General features: G+C 42.5%; 2 protein-coding genes across 2 annotated transcripts in view; both read left to right on the forward strand.

Moving 5' to 3' along the window:
• The window catches only part of spg11 (SPG11 vesicle trafficking associated, spatacsin), a 47,573-nt gene extending 39,300 nt beyond the window's left edge, over positions 1 to 8,273 (forward strand). The window contains 6 exon segments of the mRNA XM_078283017.1: positions 686 to 805; positions 1,956 to 2,124; positions 2,429 to 2,505; positions 2,603 to 2,758; positions 7,070 to 7,221; positions 7,311 to 8,273. Of these exon segments, the coding sequence (XP_078139143.1) occupies positions 686 to 805; positions 1,956 to 2,124; positions 2,429 to 2,505; positions 2,603 to 2,758; positions 7,070 to 7,221; positions 7,311 to 7,503 (867 nt within the window). The 3' untranslated portion in view covers positions 7,504 to 8,273.
• A 5,500-nt stretch (positions 8,274 to 13,773) lies between these two features.
• The window catches only part of LOC139921753 (neuronal acetylcholine receptor subunit alpha-7), a 47,109-nt gene continuing 40,882 nt past the window's right edge, over positions 13,774 to 20,000 (forward strand). Inside the window, exons 1-2 of the mRNA XM_078283118.1 lie at positions 13,774 to 13,872; positions 18,923 to 19,062. Coding sequence (XP_078139244.1) covers positions 13,824 to 13,872; positions 18,923 to 19,062 — 189 coding nt within the window. The 5' untranslated portion in view covers positions 13,774 to 13,823. The remainder of the gene's footprint in view (positions 13,873 to 18,922; positions 19,063 to 20,000) is intronic.

The raw sequence follows: 20,000 nt of genomic DNA on the forward strand, positions 1-20,000 counted from the left end.
TAATGTCCATTCTATCAGTATCTTAGCAGGGACAACAAGAGACCGAGGGAGTCCAGACCAGCCAAACCCCAGATCCAGACCGGACACTGCACCCATGGCTTCACTGGAGCCAGTGTCCTATCACAATGTGTTTTTGTAACCGTAAATTATAAATTATTAATAATTTGCTCTCCTAATATGGGTTGGTGGTGGCAGGTAAAAGTGATTAGTGTTATGTAATTCAAGATGTTACAATGAATAAAATAAAGCTGTCCTATTAGGAGTGGATGGCTGTGGGGAAAAATGAAAGAAAATCAAATCTAAGTAGAACATACTTATGGCAGTGAGCCTAACTCTTTATAATAATATAGTATATTATATTTTATTGGCAAGCATGATGACTGTAAAAAGCCCCCAAGGAAATTTAGCAGTCAGAGCAGGCTGAATCCGGCCCTGCCGCCACTCTGACTCACAACATTTCTGACTTTAGTCTCAGAGTTTTTTCTCAGAATATCCCCCCCCCCCCCCCCCCCCCCCCCCCCAAGCTGCTCTGCTCTATAGTGTTCATATAATCTGGTGTGGATGATATGAGAAGAAGACTGCATTCATCCCTCGATACCATCTGCTGTCTGTCAGACAATCTGATCAGACTGTGAAATTGATAATGTGTGTGTGTGTGTGTGTGTGTGTGTGTGTGTGTGTGCAGGTGCGCCTGCTCACAGGTATCGGCAGGTATAATGAGATGACGTACATCTTCGACCTGCTGCATCAGAACCATCGCTTTGAGATTCTACTGAGGAAGAAAGTAGAGACAGACAGAGGACAGGTCAGACACACACACACACACACACACATGCACACACACACACACACACACACACACAAACAGATCCCATTTAAATGCCAGTTTATTCCCATGTTAATCCCATCTTCATTTCCATATTAATCCAGTTAATTCCATATTAATCTCAAATTGACACCATGTTGACCTCATGTTGACCCCATGTTGACCCCATGTTAACACCATGTTAACACCATGTTGACCCCATGTTAACACCATGTTAACACCATGTTGACCCCATGTTGACCCCATGTTAACACCATGTTAACACCATGTTGACCCCATGTTGACCCCATGTTGACACCATGTTGACCCCATGTTGACCCCATGTTGACACCATGTTAACACCATGTTGACCCCATGTTGACCCCATGTTAACACCATGTTAACACCATGTTGACCCCATGTTGACCCCATGTTGACCTCCTGTTGATCTGATGTTGACCCCATGTTGACCTCATGTTGACCCCATGTTGACCTCATGTTGACCCCATGTTGACCTCCTGTTGACCCCATGTTGACCCCATGTTGACCCCATGTTGACCTCATGTTGACCCCATGTTGACCCCATGTTGACCCCATGTTGACCTCATGTTGACCCCATGTTGACCCCATGTTGACCCCATGTTGACCTCCTGTTGATCTGATGTTGACCCCATGTTGACCCCATGTTGACCCCATGTTGACCCCATGTTGACCTCCTGTTGATCTGATGTTGACCCCATGTTGACCCCATGTTGACCCCATGTTGACCTCATGTTGACCCCATGTTGACCCCATGTTGACCTCATGTTGACCCCATGTTGACCCCATGTTGACCTCATGTTGACCCCATGTTGACCCCATGTTGACCTCATGTTGACCTCATGTTGACCCCATGTTGACCCCATGTTGACCTCATGTTGACCCCATGTTGACCCCATGTTGACCCCATGTTGACCTCATGTTGACCTCATGTTGACCCCATGTTGACCTCATGTTGACCCCATGTTGACCCCATGTTGACCCCATGTTGACCTCATGTTGACCCCATGTTGACCTCATGTTGACCTCATGTTGACCCCATGTTGACCTCATGTTGACCTCATGTTGACCCCATGTTGACCTCATGTTGACCCCATGTCTCCCGCTGCAGAGCTCCAGTCTGAAGACGGCCCTGCTGGACTACATTAAGCGCTGCCTCCCTGCGGACAGTGAGAAGCACAACATGGTGGCTCTGTGCTTCAGCATGAGGAGGGAGATCGGAGAGAACCATGAGATGGCAGCCAGGACGCAGCTGAAGATCATCGAGGCTCAGCCCTGGGGTGAGCTAGCAGCTAACTGCTAACAGCTAGCAGGCCGCTAACAGCTAGCAGAGCGCTAACAGCTAGCAGGCCGCTAACAGCTAGCAGAGCGCTAACAGCTAGCAGGCCGCTAACAGCTAGCAGAGTGCTAACAGCTAGCAGGCCGCTAACAGCTAGCAGGCCGCTAACAGCTAGCAGGCCGCTAACAGCTAGCAGAGCGCTAACAGCTAGCAGGCCGCTAACAGCTAGCAGCTAACCTTTAATGTCGATCCCAGCTTCATCTTCACTGTCGGTCCTGACTGATGTCATCTTGTTTTCCTCTCAGTCGTGACCGCGGAGCTGAAGAGTGCCTTGCTCAAGGTGCTGGATCTGCTGAAGGACGCTGCAGAGAGTTACTCCAAGGTATGAGTCTGATCTGATCTGACCACACTGCTGCACCGATACACTGATATACATACTAACTGTGTGTGTGTGTGTGTGTGTGTGTGTGTGTGTGCAGGACTCGTGCGTGCGACAGGCCAGCCGCTGTGTCCGGACGGCCAAGCTGGTTCTTCTTCAGCTGCACTTCCTGAACCAGGGCTCAGAGCAGCGTGTCATCAACCTGCGACCTGCAGAGCTGCCGAGCGCCATGGTGGCCCTGCCACGATGCTACCAGGTCCACACACACACACACACACACACACACACACACACACATTTTTATTATTACATCACTACCTGTGAGGACCTTCACTGATGACTTTTGACGATTTTCCACATCTTTCTATCCTTGTGAGGACATTTGGTCCTGATAAACACAGAAATGCAAACACACACACACACACACACACACACACACAGACTCTATACATATAGACTCTATCAGTCACATATAGACTGTATACATATAGACTCTGTACATATAGACTGTATACATATAGACTTATACATATAGACTGTATACATATAGACTCTGTACATATAGACTGTATACATATAGACTCTGTACATATAGACTCTGTACATATAGACTGTATACATATAGACTCTGTACATATAGACTCTGCACATATAGACTGTATACATATAGACTCTGTACATATAGACTGTATACATATAGACTGTATACATATAGACTCTGTACATATAGACTGTATACATATAGACTTATACATATAGACTGTATACATATAGACTCTGTACATATAGACTGTATACATATAGACTCTGTACATATAGACTCTGTACATATAGACTGTATACATATAGACTCTGTACATATAGACTCTGCACATATAGACTGTATACATATAGACTCTGTACATATAGACTGTATACATATAGACTGTATACATATAGACTCTGTACATATAGACTGTATACATATAGACTGTATACATATAGACTCTGTACATATAGACTGTATACATATAGACTATATATATAGACTCTACATATAGACTATACATATAGACTATACATATAGACTTATACATATAGACTGTATACATATAGACTCTGTACATATAGACTCTGCACATATAGACTGTATACATATAGACTCTGTACATATAGACTGTATACATATAGACTCTGCACATATAGACTGTATACATATAGACTCTGTACATATAGACTGTATACATATAGACTCTACATATAGACTGTATACATATAGACTGTATATATATAGACTCTACATATAGACTGTATACATATAGACTATACATATAGACTTATACATATAGACTGTATACATATAGACTGTACATATAGACTGTATACATATAGACTCTGTACATATAGACTCTGCACATATAGACTGTATACATATAGACTCTGTACATATAGACTGTATACATATAGACTCTGTACATATAGACTCTACATATAGACTGTATACATATAGACTCTGTACATATAGACTCTACATATAGACTGTATACATATAGACTGTATACATATAGACTCTGTACATATAGACTGTATACATATAGACTCTGTACATATAGACTGTATACATATAGACTCTGTACATATAGACTCTACATATAGACTGTATACATATAGACTCTGTACATATAGACTCTACATATAGACTGTATACATATAGACTGTATATATATAGACTCTACATATAGACTGTATACATATAGACTATACATATAGACTTATACATATAGACTGTATACATATAGACTGTACATATAGACTGTATACATATAGACTCTGTACATATAGACTCTGCACATATAGACTGTATACATATAGACTCTGTACATATAGACTGTATACATATAGACTCTGTACATATAGACTCTACATATAGACTGTATACATATAGACTGTATACATATAGACTTATACATATAGACTGTATACAGACAGACTCTGTACATATAGACTCTGTACATATAGACTGTATACATATAGACTTATACATATAGACTGTATACAGACAGACTGTACATATAGACTCTGTACATATAGACTGTATACATATAGACTTATACATATAGACTGTATACATACAGACTGTACATATAGACTCTGTACATATAGACTGTACACATATAGACTCTATACATATAGACTCTGTACATATAGACTTATACATATAGACTCTGTACATATAGACTGTATACATATAGACTTTTATATATAGACTATACATATAGACTGTATACATATAGACTTATACATATAGACTCTGTACATATAGACTTATACATATAGACTATACATATAGACTGTATACATATAGACTTATACATATAGACTGTACATATAGACTTATACATATAGACTATACATATAGACTGTATACATATAGACTTATACATATAGACTGTACATATAGACTTATACATATAGACTATACATATAGACTGTATACATATAGACTTATACATATAGACTATACATATAGACTGTATACATATAGACTGTATACATATAGACTTATACATATAGACTGTATATAGACAGACTCTGTACATAGACTGTATACATATAGACTGTATATAGACAGACTGTACATACAGACTGTATACAGACAGACTTATACATATAGACTGTATACAGACAGACTTATACATACAGACTGTATACAGACAGACTTATACATATAGACTATATACAGACAGACTGTATACAGACAGACTTATACATATAGACTATATACAGACAGACTTATACATATAGACTGTGTACATATAGACTGTATACAGACAGTCTTATACATATAGACTGTGTACATATAGACTGTATACAGACAGACCTATACATATAGACTGTATACAGACAGACTCTGTACATATAGACTCTGTACATACAGACTGTATACAGACAGACTTATACATATAGACTGTATACAGACAGACTCTGTACATACAGACTGTATACAGACAGACTTATACATATAGACTGTATACAGACAGACTTATACATATAGACTGTGTACATATAGACTGTATACAGACAGACTTATACATATAGACTGTGTACATATAGACTGTATACAGACAGACCTATACATATAGACTGTATACAGACAGACTCTGTACATATAGACTCTGTACATACAGACTGTATACAGACAGACTTATACATATAGACTGTATACAGACAGACTTATACATATAGACTGTATACAGACAGACTCTGTACATACAGACTGTATACAGACAGACTTATACATACAGACTGTATACAGACAGACTTATACATATAGACTGTATATAGACAGACTCTGTACATATAGACTGTATACAGACAGACATATATATAGACTATACATATAGACTTATACATATAGACTCTGTACATATAGACTTATACATATAGACTCTGTACATATAGACTGTATACATATAGACTTATATATATAGACTATACATATAGACTTATACATATAGACTCTGTACATATAGACTTATACATATAGACTATACATATAGACTATACATATAGACTGTATACATATAGACTTATACATATAGACTTATACATATATACTATACATATAGACTGTATACATATAGACTGTATACATATAGACTTATACATATAGACTGTATATAGACAGACTGTACATATAGACTGTATACATATAGACTGTATACAGACAGACTTATACATATAGACTGTATACAGACAGACTTATACATATAGACTGTATACAGACAGACTCTGTACATACAGACTGTATACAGACAGACTTATACATATAGACTGTATACAGACAGACTCTGTACATATAGACTCTGTACATACAGACTGTATACAGACAGACTCTGTACATATAGACTGTATACAGACAGACTCTGTACATACAGACTGTATATAGACAGACTCTGTACATATAGACTGTATATAGACAGACTCTGTACATACAGACTGTATACAGACAGACTCTGTACATATAGACTGTATATAGACAGACTCTGTACATACAGACTGTATACAGACAAACTCTGTACATATAGACTGTATACAGACAGACTCTGTACATATAGACTGTATACAGACAGACTCTGTACATATAGACTCTGTACATACAGACTGTATACAGACAGACTTATACATATAGACTGTATACAGACAGACTCTGTACATATAGACTGTATACAGACAGACTCTGTACATATAGACTGTATACAGACAGACTCTGTACATACAGACTCTGTACATACAGACTGTATACAGACAGACTTATACATATAGACTGTATACAGACAGACTCTGTACATATAGACTCTGTACATACAGACTGTATACAGACAGACTTATACATATAGACTGTATACAGACAGACTCTGTACATATAGACTGTATACAGACAGACTTATACATACAGACTGTATACAGACAGACTCTGTACATATAGACTGTATATAGACAGACTCTGTACATATAGACTGTATACAGACAGACTCCATCAGGCTCCACGCAGACCGTCTGGACAGACCGCTTGTTTGTCTCTCAGGTGTTTGTTGTCTCGGAGGCGTATGACTTCAGTCCAGACTGGGCGGAGGTTTTGTTCCAGAAGGTGATCCTGAACGGAGACTTCGTCTACCTGGAGGAGCTGAAACGCCACCGGCCGCTCAGCGCCGGCCTGTTTGAGGACATTTTCAAAAAGTAAGACAGAGGTTTGATCAGCCTGCAGGGGGCGGGGCCTGGGATCAATAAAGTCTAATCTGATCTGTTCTGTCTGTTGTTTCTTCCAGACTGAGCAGCTCTCCCAGCTGTCCCAGATCTCCCAGCAGCCTCTCTGCTCACCTGAAGCGCCTGCTGACTCACTGTGACGACGCCTACAGCCGCTACAGACTGGCCTATCAGCAGCAGCTGTATGATGTCACCAACACACTGCTGCAGGACGCCAAGACCGCCGCGTACCTCAGCGACCGGCTGGCCAGCTGACCCACTGACTGACTGGTTTACTGACTGACTGACTGACTGACTGACTGACTGGTTTATTGACTGACTGGCCAGCTGACCCACTGACTGACTGGTTTACTGACTGACTGACTGGTTTACTGACTGACTGACTGACTGACTGACTGGTTTACTGACTGACTGACTGGTTTACTGACTGACTGACTGGTTTACTGACTGACTGACTGACTGACTGACTGACTGGTTTACTGACTGACTGACTGACTGACCCACTGGTTTATTGACTGACTGGCCAGCTGACCCACTGACTGACTGGTTTACTGACTGACTGACTGGTTTACTGACTGACTGACTGACTGACTGGTTTATTGACTGACTGGCCAGCTGACCCACTGACTGACTGGTTTACTGACTGACTGGCCAGCTGACTGACTGGTTTGCTAACTGACCCACTGGTTTATTGACTGGTTGTATGACTAACTGACTGGTTTACTGACTAGTTTACTGACTGGCCAGCTGACTGACTGGTTTACTGACTGGTTTACTGACTGACTGGCCAGCTGACTGACCTGCTGGCTGTTCTTCCTTCAGCCAGATAAAGTGCCAGTTTAACAATAAACAGAACAGAACCAATAATCAATAACTGAAATATTAAACTGTGGAATATGTATTTAAATCTTTTCTAACCGTCTTCTATGCAGATGAATCAGAATCAAGCAGATTGTGTGATTTTCTTCTCATTAAATCACTGAACAGAATAAAGTTTCTACTGATGAATGAAACAGAAACAGTTTTGTGTGTGAAGTGAAACCTGTTCAGTCCACGATCCTGTTCAGTCCACGATCCTGTTCAGTCACATGATCCTGTTCAGTCCTGTTCAGTCACATGATCCTGTTCAGTCCTGTTCAGTCCATGATCCTGTTCAGTCCTGTTCAGTCCATGATCCTGTTCAGTCCTGTTCAGTCCATGATCCTGTTCAGTCACATGATCCTGTTCAGTCCTGTTCAGTCCATGATCCTGTTCAGTCACATGATCCTGTTCAGTCCATGATCCTGTTCAGTCACATGATCCTGTTCAGTCCTGTTCAGTCCATGATCCTGTTCAGTCACATGATCCTGTTCAGTCCATGATCCTGTTCAGTCCTGTTCAGTCACATGATCCTGTTCAGTCCATGATCCTGTTCAGTCCATGATCCTGTTCAGTCCACGATCCTGTTCAATCCACGATCCATGTTTCTGGGAAACAGTAAATCTGCAGTAGAAGAAGAGGCAGGTTGAGGAAAGCGGATCAGCAGTGAAGTCCAGGACTCTTCATCACTGAGTGAGTGCTGGATGCTGAACATCAGACTGAAGATATTTAACAGTGAAGAGATCAGAGCTTCTTAACGTCTCCACAGATCAGGAGGTGAAACTTTGTTCTGTTGACTTCCTGTTTTAAAACCTTCAGTGCTGCTGGATTCAGGCTGCAGTTCTCCTCGCTGCCACCAGATGGTGCTCTGTGCTAACGGACATCCCGACCTGCCTGTCTGCCTGTTTATTGTCTTGATAAATGCTTCAGTGAATCTGTTGCTATTTAAAAAGTCTAAAATGTTGTACTTCTAAAATCAAGGTTCATATTGACTCTGACTGCAGCTGCAGATCTTCAAACTGATGGATTTCCTCAGTCAGTTTGTTTCTAACTGAATATTCTGTCAGCTTTAGTGTTTAGTTTTTACTTTTGCTGATCGGTCTGAAACGTTATTCTGTCGTTAAAAAGCTGTTCAGGCTTTTTAAATGAAACTTGTCTTGGTTTTATTTGTGGCTCCTCTCATTAACGCAGCGTCAGGCAGAGCGTGCTGCACAGAGTGAAGCATGCTGGGAAACTGTAGTTAGACTGTGTCTGGACGGGGGGGAAAACAAAAAAAACCTCTCAAAAAGTCAGTCAGGAAACATTCTCACTGACGGCCATGTATTTAAATTTCTATAATTAGCAGTTAAAGCAGTTTCAACAGATTCAGTCCTGAAGTCTGTCAGCACAGAAACAGAAACTTCACTGAACTGAGAGCAACAACAACAACAACAACAACAACAACAACAACACAGCAGGCTGTCAGCTGCTGGATGAGTTTCTGTTCATCAGTAAAGTCTCTGACTGGAGACTCGTTACTGAAGCAGCTCATTATTCAGCACCAATTAACTAATTAATCAGCTGTTTAAATCACAGCCAGCAGAGCAGAGTGAAACTCAAACTGACTGACCTGCTGGAGGTTTCTACTCTGTCAGTAGATTCCTGACAACTGACACTTCAGCTCTTCATCCACAGCATCAGATTGTAAAAATGTCCTAAAAGTTATAAACCAGAAGCTTCCGGTTCAGACTCCAAACTTTAATTCAAAAACCATTTTGAACTCAACAAATAAACTAACAGAACTGCCACAGCAGGATTACGGAAGCCCACTGAGGACATTTATTAATTTATTTATTTTATTTTACGCCGTTTTCCCATGAAGAGTTAATTTTCTTTGTTTTCTGGAGATAATGAGATCAACATCCTGAACGAAAGCAGATTACTAAATTCCCAAATGTTCAGTCAGTCGATCTGTCAGTGTTCAGTCAGTGTATGAATATACTGTATGTCCTCAATGGGCTTCTGTACATAATGACAGGTTACAAGTTATCAGTTAAACTTTATTAAGATGTTTTTCCCCACAGTTACATTTTGTATTTTATCACAGTAACAGACGTTATATTTCCTAAATCAGTGCTGATAGAATAAGCAGCACTGAAGACAAAATGTATCTTTTATATCTTCTTTAACTTTGTTTTTATCTTTTATATATTTTTTACGTCTTTTTAAATATGATTTTAATGCACTTTCACTTTTTAGATCTTTTATTACCTATGTTTTTATTTTTATTTTATCCATGTAAAGCACTCTGAATAGCTGCTGTGTATGAAATGTGTTTTATAAAGAAGTTTCTCCTCATCCTGATGCTTCAGGATCTGAAGCTCTGCAGGTTTCCAGTCTGGATCCAGAACTCTGAAGGTTTTTATTCTCTTCCAGGTTTAGAAAAACTGGAGCTTTCATGTTCAGAATCTGTGAAAACTGAGAGACGACCAAATGTTCCAAAACACTCAAACTCAACACTTAAAGCTGCGTTAAGTCACAATACGACTGTAATAAATCTGAGGGGGTTGATAGAGTTATTGATCGATACAACGACTCAATGATTATTGTGTGTTTGACCTCTGACCTCCTGCTGGGAGACAGGAGGAGGAGAAAAGACGATTTCCCTCCAGGGAGCAGTAAAGTCTGACAGGATGGATTCTATTATCTCTGCTAGGAGCTGAACAGCTGTCAGTTCAGTTCAGTTCAGTTCAGTTCAGAGGCTTCAGTCCCAGGAGCAGCTGCTGTCCAGTCAGAGTTTACAGTGAAAACATAAAACAAAAGAGATGATCGTGGACTACAGGAGACAGCAGGGAGGTGGACACCTTCCCATCCTCATTGGTAATGCCGTGGTTGAAAGGGTCAGCAGCTTCAAGTTCCTCAGAGTTCACATCTCTGAAGATCTCTCCTGGACCCTACACACAGACACTGCTGTCAAGAAAGCTTGCCAGCAGCTGTATTTCCTGAGGAGACTGAGGAAGTCTGGTATGAACGCCAACATCCTCACGAACTTCTACAGAAGCACCATGGAGAGCTTGCTGACCGGCTGCATCACAGTCCGGTACGGAAACTGTTCTGCCCACAGTCGCAAATCACTACAGAGAGTAGTGAAAGCTGCACAGCACATCACCGGCAACGGACTCCCTGCCGTTCAGGACATCTTCCACCAGCGGTGCCTGTGGAAGGACCGCAGTATCATGAAGGACCGCAGTATCATGAAGGACCGCAGTATCATGAAGGACCGCAGTATCATGAAGGACCGCAGTATCATGAAGGACCAGTATCATGAAGGACCAGTATCATGAAGGACCACAGTATCATGAAGGACCACAGTATCATGAAGGACCGCAGTATCATGAAGGACCAGTATCATGAAGGACCACAGTATCATGAAGGACCGCAGTATCATGAAGGACCAGTATCATGAAGGACCACGGTATCATGAAGGACCAGTATCATGAAGGACCACAGTATCATGAAGGACCACGGTATCATGAAGGACCAGTATTATGAAGGACCAGTATCATGAAGGACCGCAGTATCATGAAGGACCAGTATCATGAAGGACCAGTATCATGAAGGACCACAGTATCATGAAGGACCACAGTATCATGAAGGACCGCAGTATCATGAAGGACCGCAGTATCATGAAGGACCACAGTATCATGAAGGACCACAGTATCATGAAGGACCACAGCATCATGAAGGACCAGTATCATGAAGGACCACAGTATCATGAAGGACCAGTATCATGAAGGACCACAGTATCATGAAGGACCAGTATCATGAAGGACCAGTATCATGAAGGACCGCAGTATCATGAAGGACCAGTATCATGAAGGACCGCTGTATCATGAAGGGCCAGTATCATGAAGGACCAGCATCATGAAGGACCACAGTATCATGAAGGACCAGTATCATGAAGGACCGCAGTATCATGAAGGACCGCAGTATCATGAAGGACCAGTATCATGAAGGACCGCAGCCTCCCAGCACACAGACTGCTGTCCTTACCGTCTGGTAGAGGATACCGGAGCATGGCTGCAGCACCACCAGACCTGAAAACAGTTTTTATCACCAGGCCATCAGGCTTCTGAACTCATAAAGTTGGCACCCCTCATTGCATTTCTGCTTGTCTGCACTATTTAGATAATAAGTGCACTATTCCCCGGACTGCTGCTATTGAACCAGGACCGATACACACTCTCTGTGCACTACACTCACTTTTATGTTCATAGATCTCAAAACAAAGGAGTGAAAGGCCCGGGTCAGGGATTTCCTCCCCCTCCTCCCCCATACTCACCCACAAAGTAGACAACTTTCCAAACAACATTGCACACATACACAAACACTCACACACACACACACACACACTCACACACACACACACACACTCACACACACACACACGCAAATGCACTGTTGTTCCTGCAACACCAACATCAACAACATCAGCAACACCAACGTTGCTGCGTATATATTTTGTTAATATTTTGCTATTTTTGTATTTTGTTAGTATTATGCTTATATTTTGTAAATTTGTTTTGCTTATCGTGTCGCCTTATCTGCTGAGCTGACCTGACTCTCCTCCAGGACTTTTCATTGTATTGTTGATCCTGTGTTTACATATGACAAACAAAACGAAACTTAATAAACACAAACCATAAAAGCACAGTAGAAGCACAGTAGAAACTGATATTCTCCTTTATTAAACATCAGGTATCGGCTCATCTGGTCTGATGGAGGTTGATTCCTCCTGAACACAGAAACCTGACAGGAAGATTGATTTAGATTTTCTTCAGTAATGTTTTCTTGTGTGAATCTTCCTGTGAAGGCAGCGATGAGTTTCTCTGTCCCTGAACGTTTCAGTGGAGAGTTTTATTTTCCCATGATGCTCTGCATGTTTCAGGCTTTTCATCCTGATGAGATTCTCTGACATGAAAGTTTAGTTCAGCTTCAGTGTGAACACGTCGGGGTCGGTATCGGCCTTCAGAGAGCGATATCAGTCGAACTCCAGTAGAAACGACAAAGCAGCAGCTCAGTGATCAGTGACACCAGACTGTGACATCACAGGTCAGCTGATCCCAGGTCAGAGGTCACAGACTGAACCACTGATTATTATTAGAGAGAGAGGTTTAGACTCTTATTCCCTCTGCTCCAACACACACACACACACACACACACACACTCCCTCCCAGCTCTCTCTCTCTCTCTCTCTCTCTCTCTCTGTTTTCATGACAGTCTTGTCTTCCTCTCTGTGTTTCTGCTGCTGGATCTTCTTCTCCTCTGGGTTTTTTTTTTGTTGTTATTTTTTTGGGGAGGAGCAACAACAACAACCCCCCCCCAACCACCCCCCCCCCCCCCCCCCCACACACACACACACACACATATCTCTATTGATCCCTCCTCCTCTTCTCTCTCTCTCTGTCCCTCTCTCTCTCTCTCTCTCTCTCTCTCTGTCTCTCTCTCTCTCTCTCTCTCTCTCTCTCTCTCTCTCTCTCTCTCTCTCTCTCTCTCTCTCTCTCTCTCTCTCTCTCTCTGTCTCTCTCTCTGTCTCTCTCTCTCTCTCTCTCTCTCTCTCTCTCTGTCTCTCTCTCTCTCTCTCTCTCTCTCTCTCTCTCTCTCTCTCTCTCTCTCTCTCTCAGTCTTCTCTGTGCAGCAGCAGGAGAGACGCTCAGTTCTTCGTTCCTCTGTTGGAGATGAACGGTCGGATCTTCAGTCTGCTGACGCTCTGCTGCCTGCTGCCCGGTGAGTCCACACACACACACACACACACACACACAGTCACACACACACTCTCACACTCACACACACACACACACACACCCACAGCTAAACTCTCTGTATCGATGTTTTTCACCACGAAACTTCCAAACCTGCTGATATTGATCCAGTTCTGACTGATGAGATATTACTGTTTGATCAGTGTGATCAATTATTAGCAATTATTATCAGCTGAGAGGAACACTGCTGCTGATGCTGCCTGCTGTGTTTGTTTGTTTGTTTGTTTGTTTGTTTGTTTGTTTGTTTGTTTGTTTGTTTTTGCTTCTGAAAACATTTCTGCATGTTTTCCTTTTCCCTTATTTTGCATTTTCATTTTCCTTGTTTTTACTTTTTTAATCTTCTTCTGGTTTATATGAAGCGTCAATGAGCATCATGAAAAGCGCTGTATAAATAACATGTATTATTATTATTATTATTGTTATTATTTTTATTATTATGTTAAAAGCTACATGGTCAAATTTGAACTCTTGCCATACTGAACTGACACCTACAATACACACACACACACCTACACACACACACACACACACACACACACACACACTCACACACCTACACACACACACACACACACACACACACACTCACACAGCCTAGCAGCTCAGGTGTTTCCCTATTATTGAATTATTCCAGTGTTTCCCAAACTGTGGTCTCTGGACCTCTAAAGGTCGGAGTTTAGTTTCATTTCATTATTTAACTGACCTGCAGTCCTGAGAGAGAGAATGGATAAGAATGATAATAATACAATAATAATAATCTTTATTTATGTGGCACTTACAGTTAGAAAGAGCTTTACAAAGAAATAAAATACAAAACAGAATAAATCAACAGCAACATCTGAGAGCAAGGTATGAAATATAAAAGAAAACCATAAAGGTCAAAGATGCAAAACCACGTTCACACCAGTGGAATAAAATCAGTCAGTTTCCTCCTCTTCTGTTTGAAAAGTTCAATTAGACACAACAAAGAAAGAAAGAAAAAAGAAATGAAGGTTAAACTGATCCAGAGCTGCTGGACAGGATTGTGTGAGAAGTGAAGTGACAGTGAAGTCAATACAGTACAGAGTCTGACTGTAATACAGCAGTACATAACAGTAGTACTGCAGTATAACAGTAGTACTGCAGTATAACTGTAGTACTGCAGTATAACAGTAGTACTGCAGTATAACTGTAGTACTGCAGTATAACAGTAGTACTGCAGTATAACTGTAGTACTGCAGTATAACAGTAGTACTGCAGTATAACAGTAGTACTGCAGTATAACAGTAGTACTGCAGTATAACAGTAGTACTGCAGTATAACTGTAGTACTGCAGTATAACAGTAGTACTGCAGTATAACTGTAGTACTGCAGTATAACAGTAGTACTGCAGTATAACTGTAGTACTGCAGTATGACAGTAGTACTGCAGTATAACAGTAGTACTGCAGTATAACTGTAGTACTGCGTACGTTCTAACTGGAGGAGAGACTCTGCTGACTGAACTTTACATTTCAAAGCACAATATTAGACTGTATCAGCTGGAGTCTTCCTGTGGAAACACGTCCGTCTGAATCGTGACGCACTTTAAACTTTAAACTGTTCAAACTGTCGTGTGTTTCTTCTTCTGAGCTGAAATGTTAAACTCGACTCTGCAATGAAGCTTCAGCAGCAGAGAGAATAATCTGCAGCCTGCAGAGAGACGGGACCTCTGGACCGGAAACATCTGCCTGATTAAACTGAGATATATAGATATAATATACAGTATATATATATATGTATATACACGTCTCGTCTCGTCTCTCAGGACCTGCAGACCTGACAGCAGCTCACAGATATTTTTATTAATTTATTTTTTTTACCTGGGCCAATTTGTTTCTTCTACTTTTCTGAAAGGATTTCAGTAACCGGATTGGATTAAATCCGAATATTTTTCAAAACAGATAAATGAGATCATTCAGATTGGGATTTGGATTTGGTAATCCAGTTCTACCTTTAATCAATCAGGAAGTGTGTTGTTAGCCCTGCCCTCCCCACCACCTGTCAATCATCTTGATGATGTCATCAGGTCAGCCGGTCTGACGCTGATGTTCACCGTGCTTCTGAACGTTTCGCTTCGCTCTTATTTCTTTTCTTCTTCTTTCCTCCTTGTTGTTGTTGCTGTGACTTCCTTCTCTGCGGTCGCACGCCTCACCGCTGGCCCCGCCCACAAGACACGCCCACCGGCCCCGCCCACAAGACACGCCCACTGGCCCCGCCCACAAGACACGCCCACAAGACATGCCCACAGGAAGTGGTTTACGCCCCAAAACGCCCCAACGTCACTGAAGAGACAGACAAAAGAGAACAGACAAACTGAGGATTTAGATCTGAACACAGACTGATGATGATCATTTATTGTTATTTTAACATCCAACAAGTTCCATATTTCCACTTTAGAGGCTCAGACCTTGATTTGATAATGAATCCCATAAAGACTGCTGAGAATCATTTAAATGCACATTTTTTATCCCTATTATCCCTAAATTAGAGAGAGAGAGAGAGAGACAGAGAGAGAGAGACAGAGAGAGGGAGAGAGAGAGACAGAGAGAGAGAGAGCGAGAGGGAGAGAGAGAGACAGAGAGAGAGAGCGAGAGGGAGAGAGAGAGACAGAGAGAGAGAGAGAGAGAGACAGAGAGAGAGAGAGAGAGAGAGAGACAGAGAGAGAGAGAGAGCGAGAGGGAGAGAGAGAGACAGAGAGAGAGAGAGAGAGACAGAGAGAGAGAGGGAGAGAGAGAGACACAGAGAGAGAGACAGAGAGAGAGAGACAGAGAGAGAGAGAGAGACAGAGAGAGAGAGAGACAGAGAGAGAGAGAGAGACAGAGAGAGAGAGAGACAGAGAGAGACAGAGAGAGACAGAGAGAGAGAGAGAGACAGTCTTCTGCATGGTAACAGGATTAAAAACCAACCTGCTGTCCCATGGCACCAATTTGCATTTACTTTGACATATTAGGCGTTCAGCCAAAGGTCTTATCCAGAAAGACTTACAGTGATGCAACAGTAGAATAAGATTCAGTTCCTGGATCATCAACATTACAAGCAGACAGTCATTTCTAAGTAGAGGAGGAAGATGTGAGAGGGAACAATCCTCAACCTCAGATCTGAAGCAGCGTTTGGTGTTTGATTATCCCGATGTTCAGCCTGAACGTCCATCTGGTTCCACTCATCATCCAGCTGAGATTTAGACTTTTTCTGTGTGGGGGGGTCGATTTTCCCCGAACCAATCACTAGTGACGACGTATCTGAACCGATCACTAGTGACGATGTATCTGAACAGATCACTAGTGACGACGTATCTGAACCGATCACTAGTGACGATGTATCTGAACCGATCACTAGTGACGACGTATCTGAACCGATCACTAGTGACGACGTATCTGAACCGATCACTAGTGACCGACGTATCTGAACAGATCACTAGTGACGACGTATCTGAACTGATCACTAGTGACGACGTATCTGAACTGATCACTAGTGACGACGTATCTGAAACGATCACTAGTGACGACGTATCTGAACCGATCGCTAGAGACCGACGTATCTGAAACGATCACTAGAGACCGATCACTAGAGACCGACGTATCTGAACCGATCGCTAGAGACCGACGTATCTGAAACGATCACTAGAGACCGACGTATCTGAACCGATCGCTAGAGACCGACGTATCTGAAACGATCACTAGTGACGACGTATCTGAACCGATTGCTAGAGACCGATGTATCTGAACCGATCGCTAGAGACCGATCACTAGAGACCGACGTATCTGAACCGATCACTAGTGACGACGTATCTGAACCGATCGCTAGAGACCGACGTATCTGAACCAATCACTAGTGACGACGTATCTGAACCGATCGCTAGAGACCGATCACTAGAGACCGACATATCTGAACCGATCACTAGTGACCGATCACTAGAGACCGACATATCTGAACCGATCGCTAGAGACCGACGTATCTGAATCGATCACTAGTGACCAAAGTATCTGAACCGATCGCTAGAGACCGACGTATCTGAACCGATCACTAGTGACCAAAGTATCTGAACCAATCGCTAGAGATCGACGTATCTGAACCGATCACTAGTGACCGATCACTAGTGACAACGTATCTGAACCAATCACTAGTGACGACGTATCTGAACCGATCACTAGTGACGATGTATCTGAACCGATCACTAGAGACCGATCACAAGTGACCATGTATCTGAACCGTTCACTAGAGACCAATCACTAGTGACGATGTATCTGAACCGATCACTAGAGACCGATCACAAGTGACCATGTATCTGAACCGTTCACTAGAGACCAATCACTAGTGACCATGTATCTGAACCGATCACTAGAGACCGATCACAAGTGACCATGTATCTGAACCGTTCACTAGAGACCAATCACTAGTGACCATGTATCTGAACCGATCACTAGTGACTGACGTATCGGCCGCTCTGACGTCGCTTCAGTCACATGATGCTGCAGCCAGTCAGCCTCTACATGTTAGCAGACATTTACCAACTGACCCAAGAATGTCGTCCATTTGGACAAAAATATCGTCTTTGCAAAGACAATCTGTTGGTTAAGGAGGAGATTTCAACAAATCTATTCTGCTGAAACACCAATGAAAAACCGTTGCAGGAACGGTTCAAACTTTAGTCCCGCCCACACAGGCTCTGATTGGCTGGACTGTTCCTCGGAGCGAGAACAAGCTGTTGACGATGGGAACACCAGACTCTCTGAATCGCTCCACAAAATCTGAAGAGTGGAGGAATGAGACTCAGGAGTCTGAAGCAGGATATTATTTGATAATACGTAATGAGTAAAGCCCAAAGACTCTTTTTTGGCTGAAATGTAGAAGCTGTGATGCATGAGGACATTTAAATTCAGAGAAACAGTGACAAACTGAGCTAAGATTCACCATCTGCTGTTGGTGTGTACAATCTGATCAGACTGTGTGTGTGTATGTGTGTGTGTGTGTGCGTGTGTGTGTGTGTGTGTGCAGCCTCCCAGCAGGGGGCGTATCAGCGGCGGCTCTATAAGGAGCTGATGAGGAACTACAACCCACTGGAGCGACCGGTCAGCAACGACTCCCACAGCCTGACCGTCCACTTCAGCTTCAGCCTGCTGCAGATCATGGATGTGGTGAGGACACACACACACACACACACACGCACACACGCACACACACACACACACACACACACACACAAACACAAAAACACAAACACATACCATCCATCCATCCATCCATCCATCCATCCATCCATCCATTTTCTAGCTGTTAATCCATGTTGGGGTCTTGGTGGCAGCAGGCAAGCAGAACAGTAGCTTCCTCCAGCTCCTCCTCCTAGGCATGCTGGGAGATGTAGTGCCTCCAGCATGTCCTGGCTCTGCCCTAGGTCTCGTCCCTTCAACTTACTCCTCTCAATGAGTCATTCTGATGAGAAACCTCATTTCACCCTGAGGAGAAACCTAATTTCTGTCACTTGAATCCAGGATCTGAGTCTTTCGGTCTCATCCGGAGTTTGTGAGCGTAGCTGAGGGTCTGAATGAAGATCGATCGGTAAATCAAGACCTTTGTTTTGTGGCTCAGCTCTCTCTTCACCTCCACAGTCCAATACAACACCTACATTATTGCAGCCGCTGCACCTAACTGGCGGTCAATGTCACAACCCGTTTTACCCTTATTCACTGGTGAATCAGACCTGAGGAACCTGAACTCCACTTGGGGCAGCTGGATGGGACAGGAGAGAACCACGGTCTCAGGCTTGGAGGAGCTGATCCTCATCCCAAAGCGCTCCAGTTCCCATCAGAGATCACAGTGTGAAGCCAGAAGGACAACATCATCCTCAAACAGAACAGATCCTCCCTAATGTCACTGAACTGGACTCTCTCCAGACCGGCTGCTCCTTGATCTCCTGTCCATGAAGATCACCAACAGGAGAGGAGACAAGCAGCATCCTTTTTGCAAAGTACTCCAACACGGACTGAGAGGATTGGAGTACAGCTTGTTGCAGCGGTTTGTCTCTGGACAAGAACATAAGACGGTAAAAAGGTGTTGTTGGGAAGCGCTGAGGCAG

This window comes from Centroberyx gerrardi, chromosome 4 (genome assembly GCF_048128805.1).
Source record: "Centroberyx gerrardi isolate f3 chromosome 4, fCenGer3.hap1.cur.20231027, whole genome shotgun sequence".
NCBI lineage: Eukaryota > Metazoa > Chordata > Actinopteri > Beryciformes > Berycidae > Centroberyx > Centroberyx gerrardi.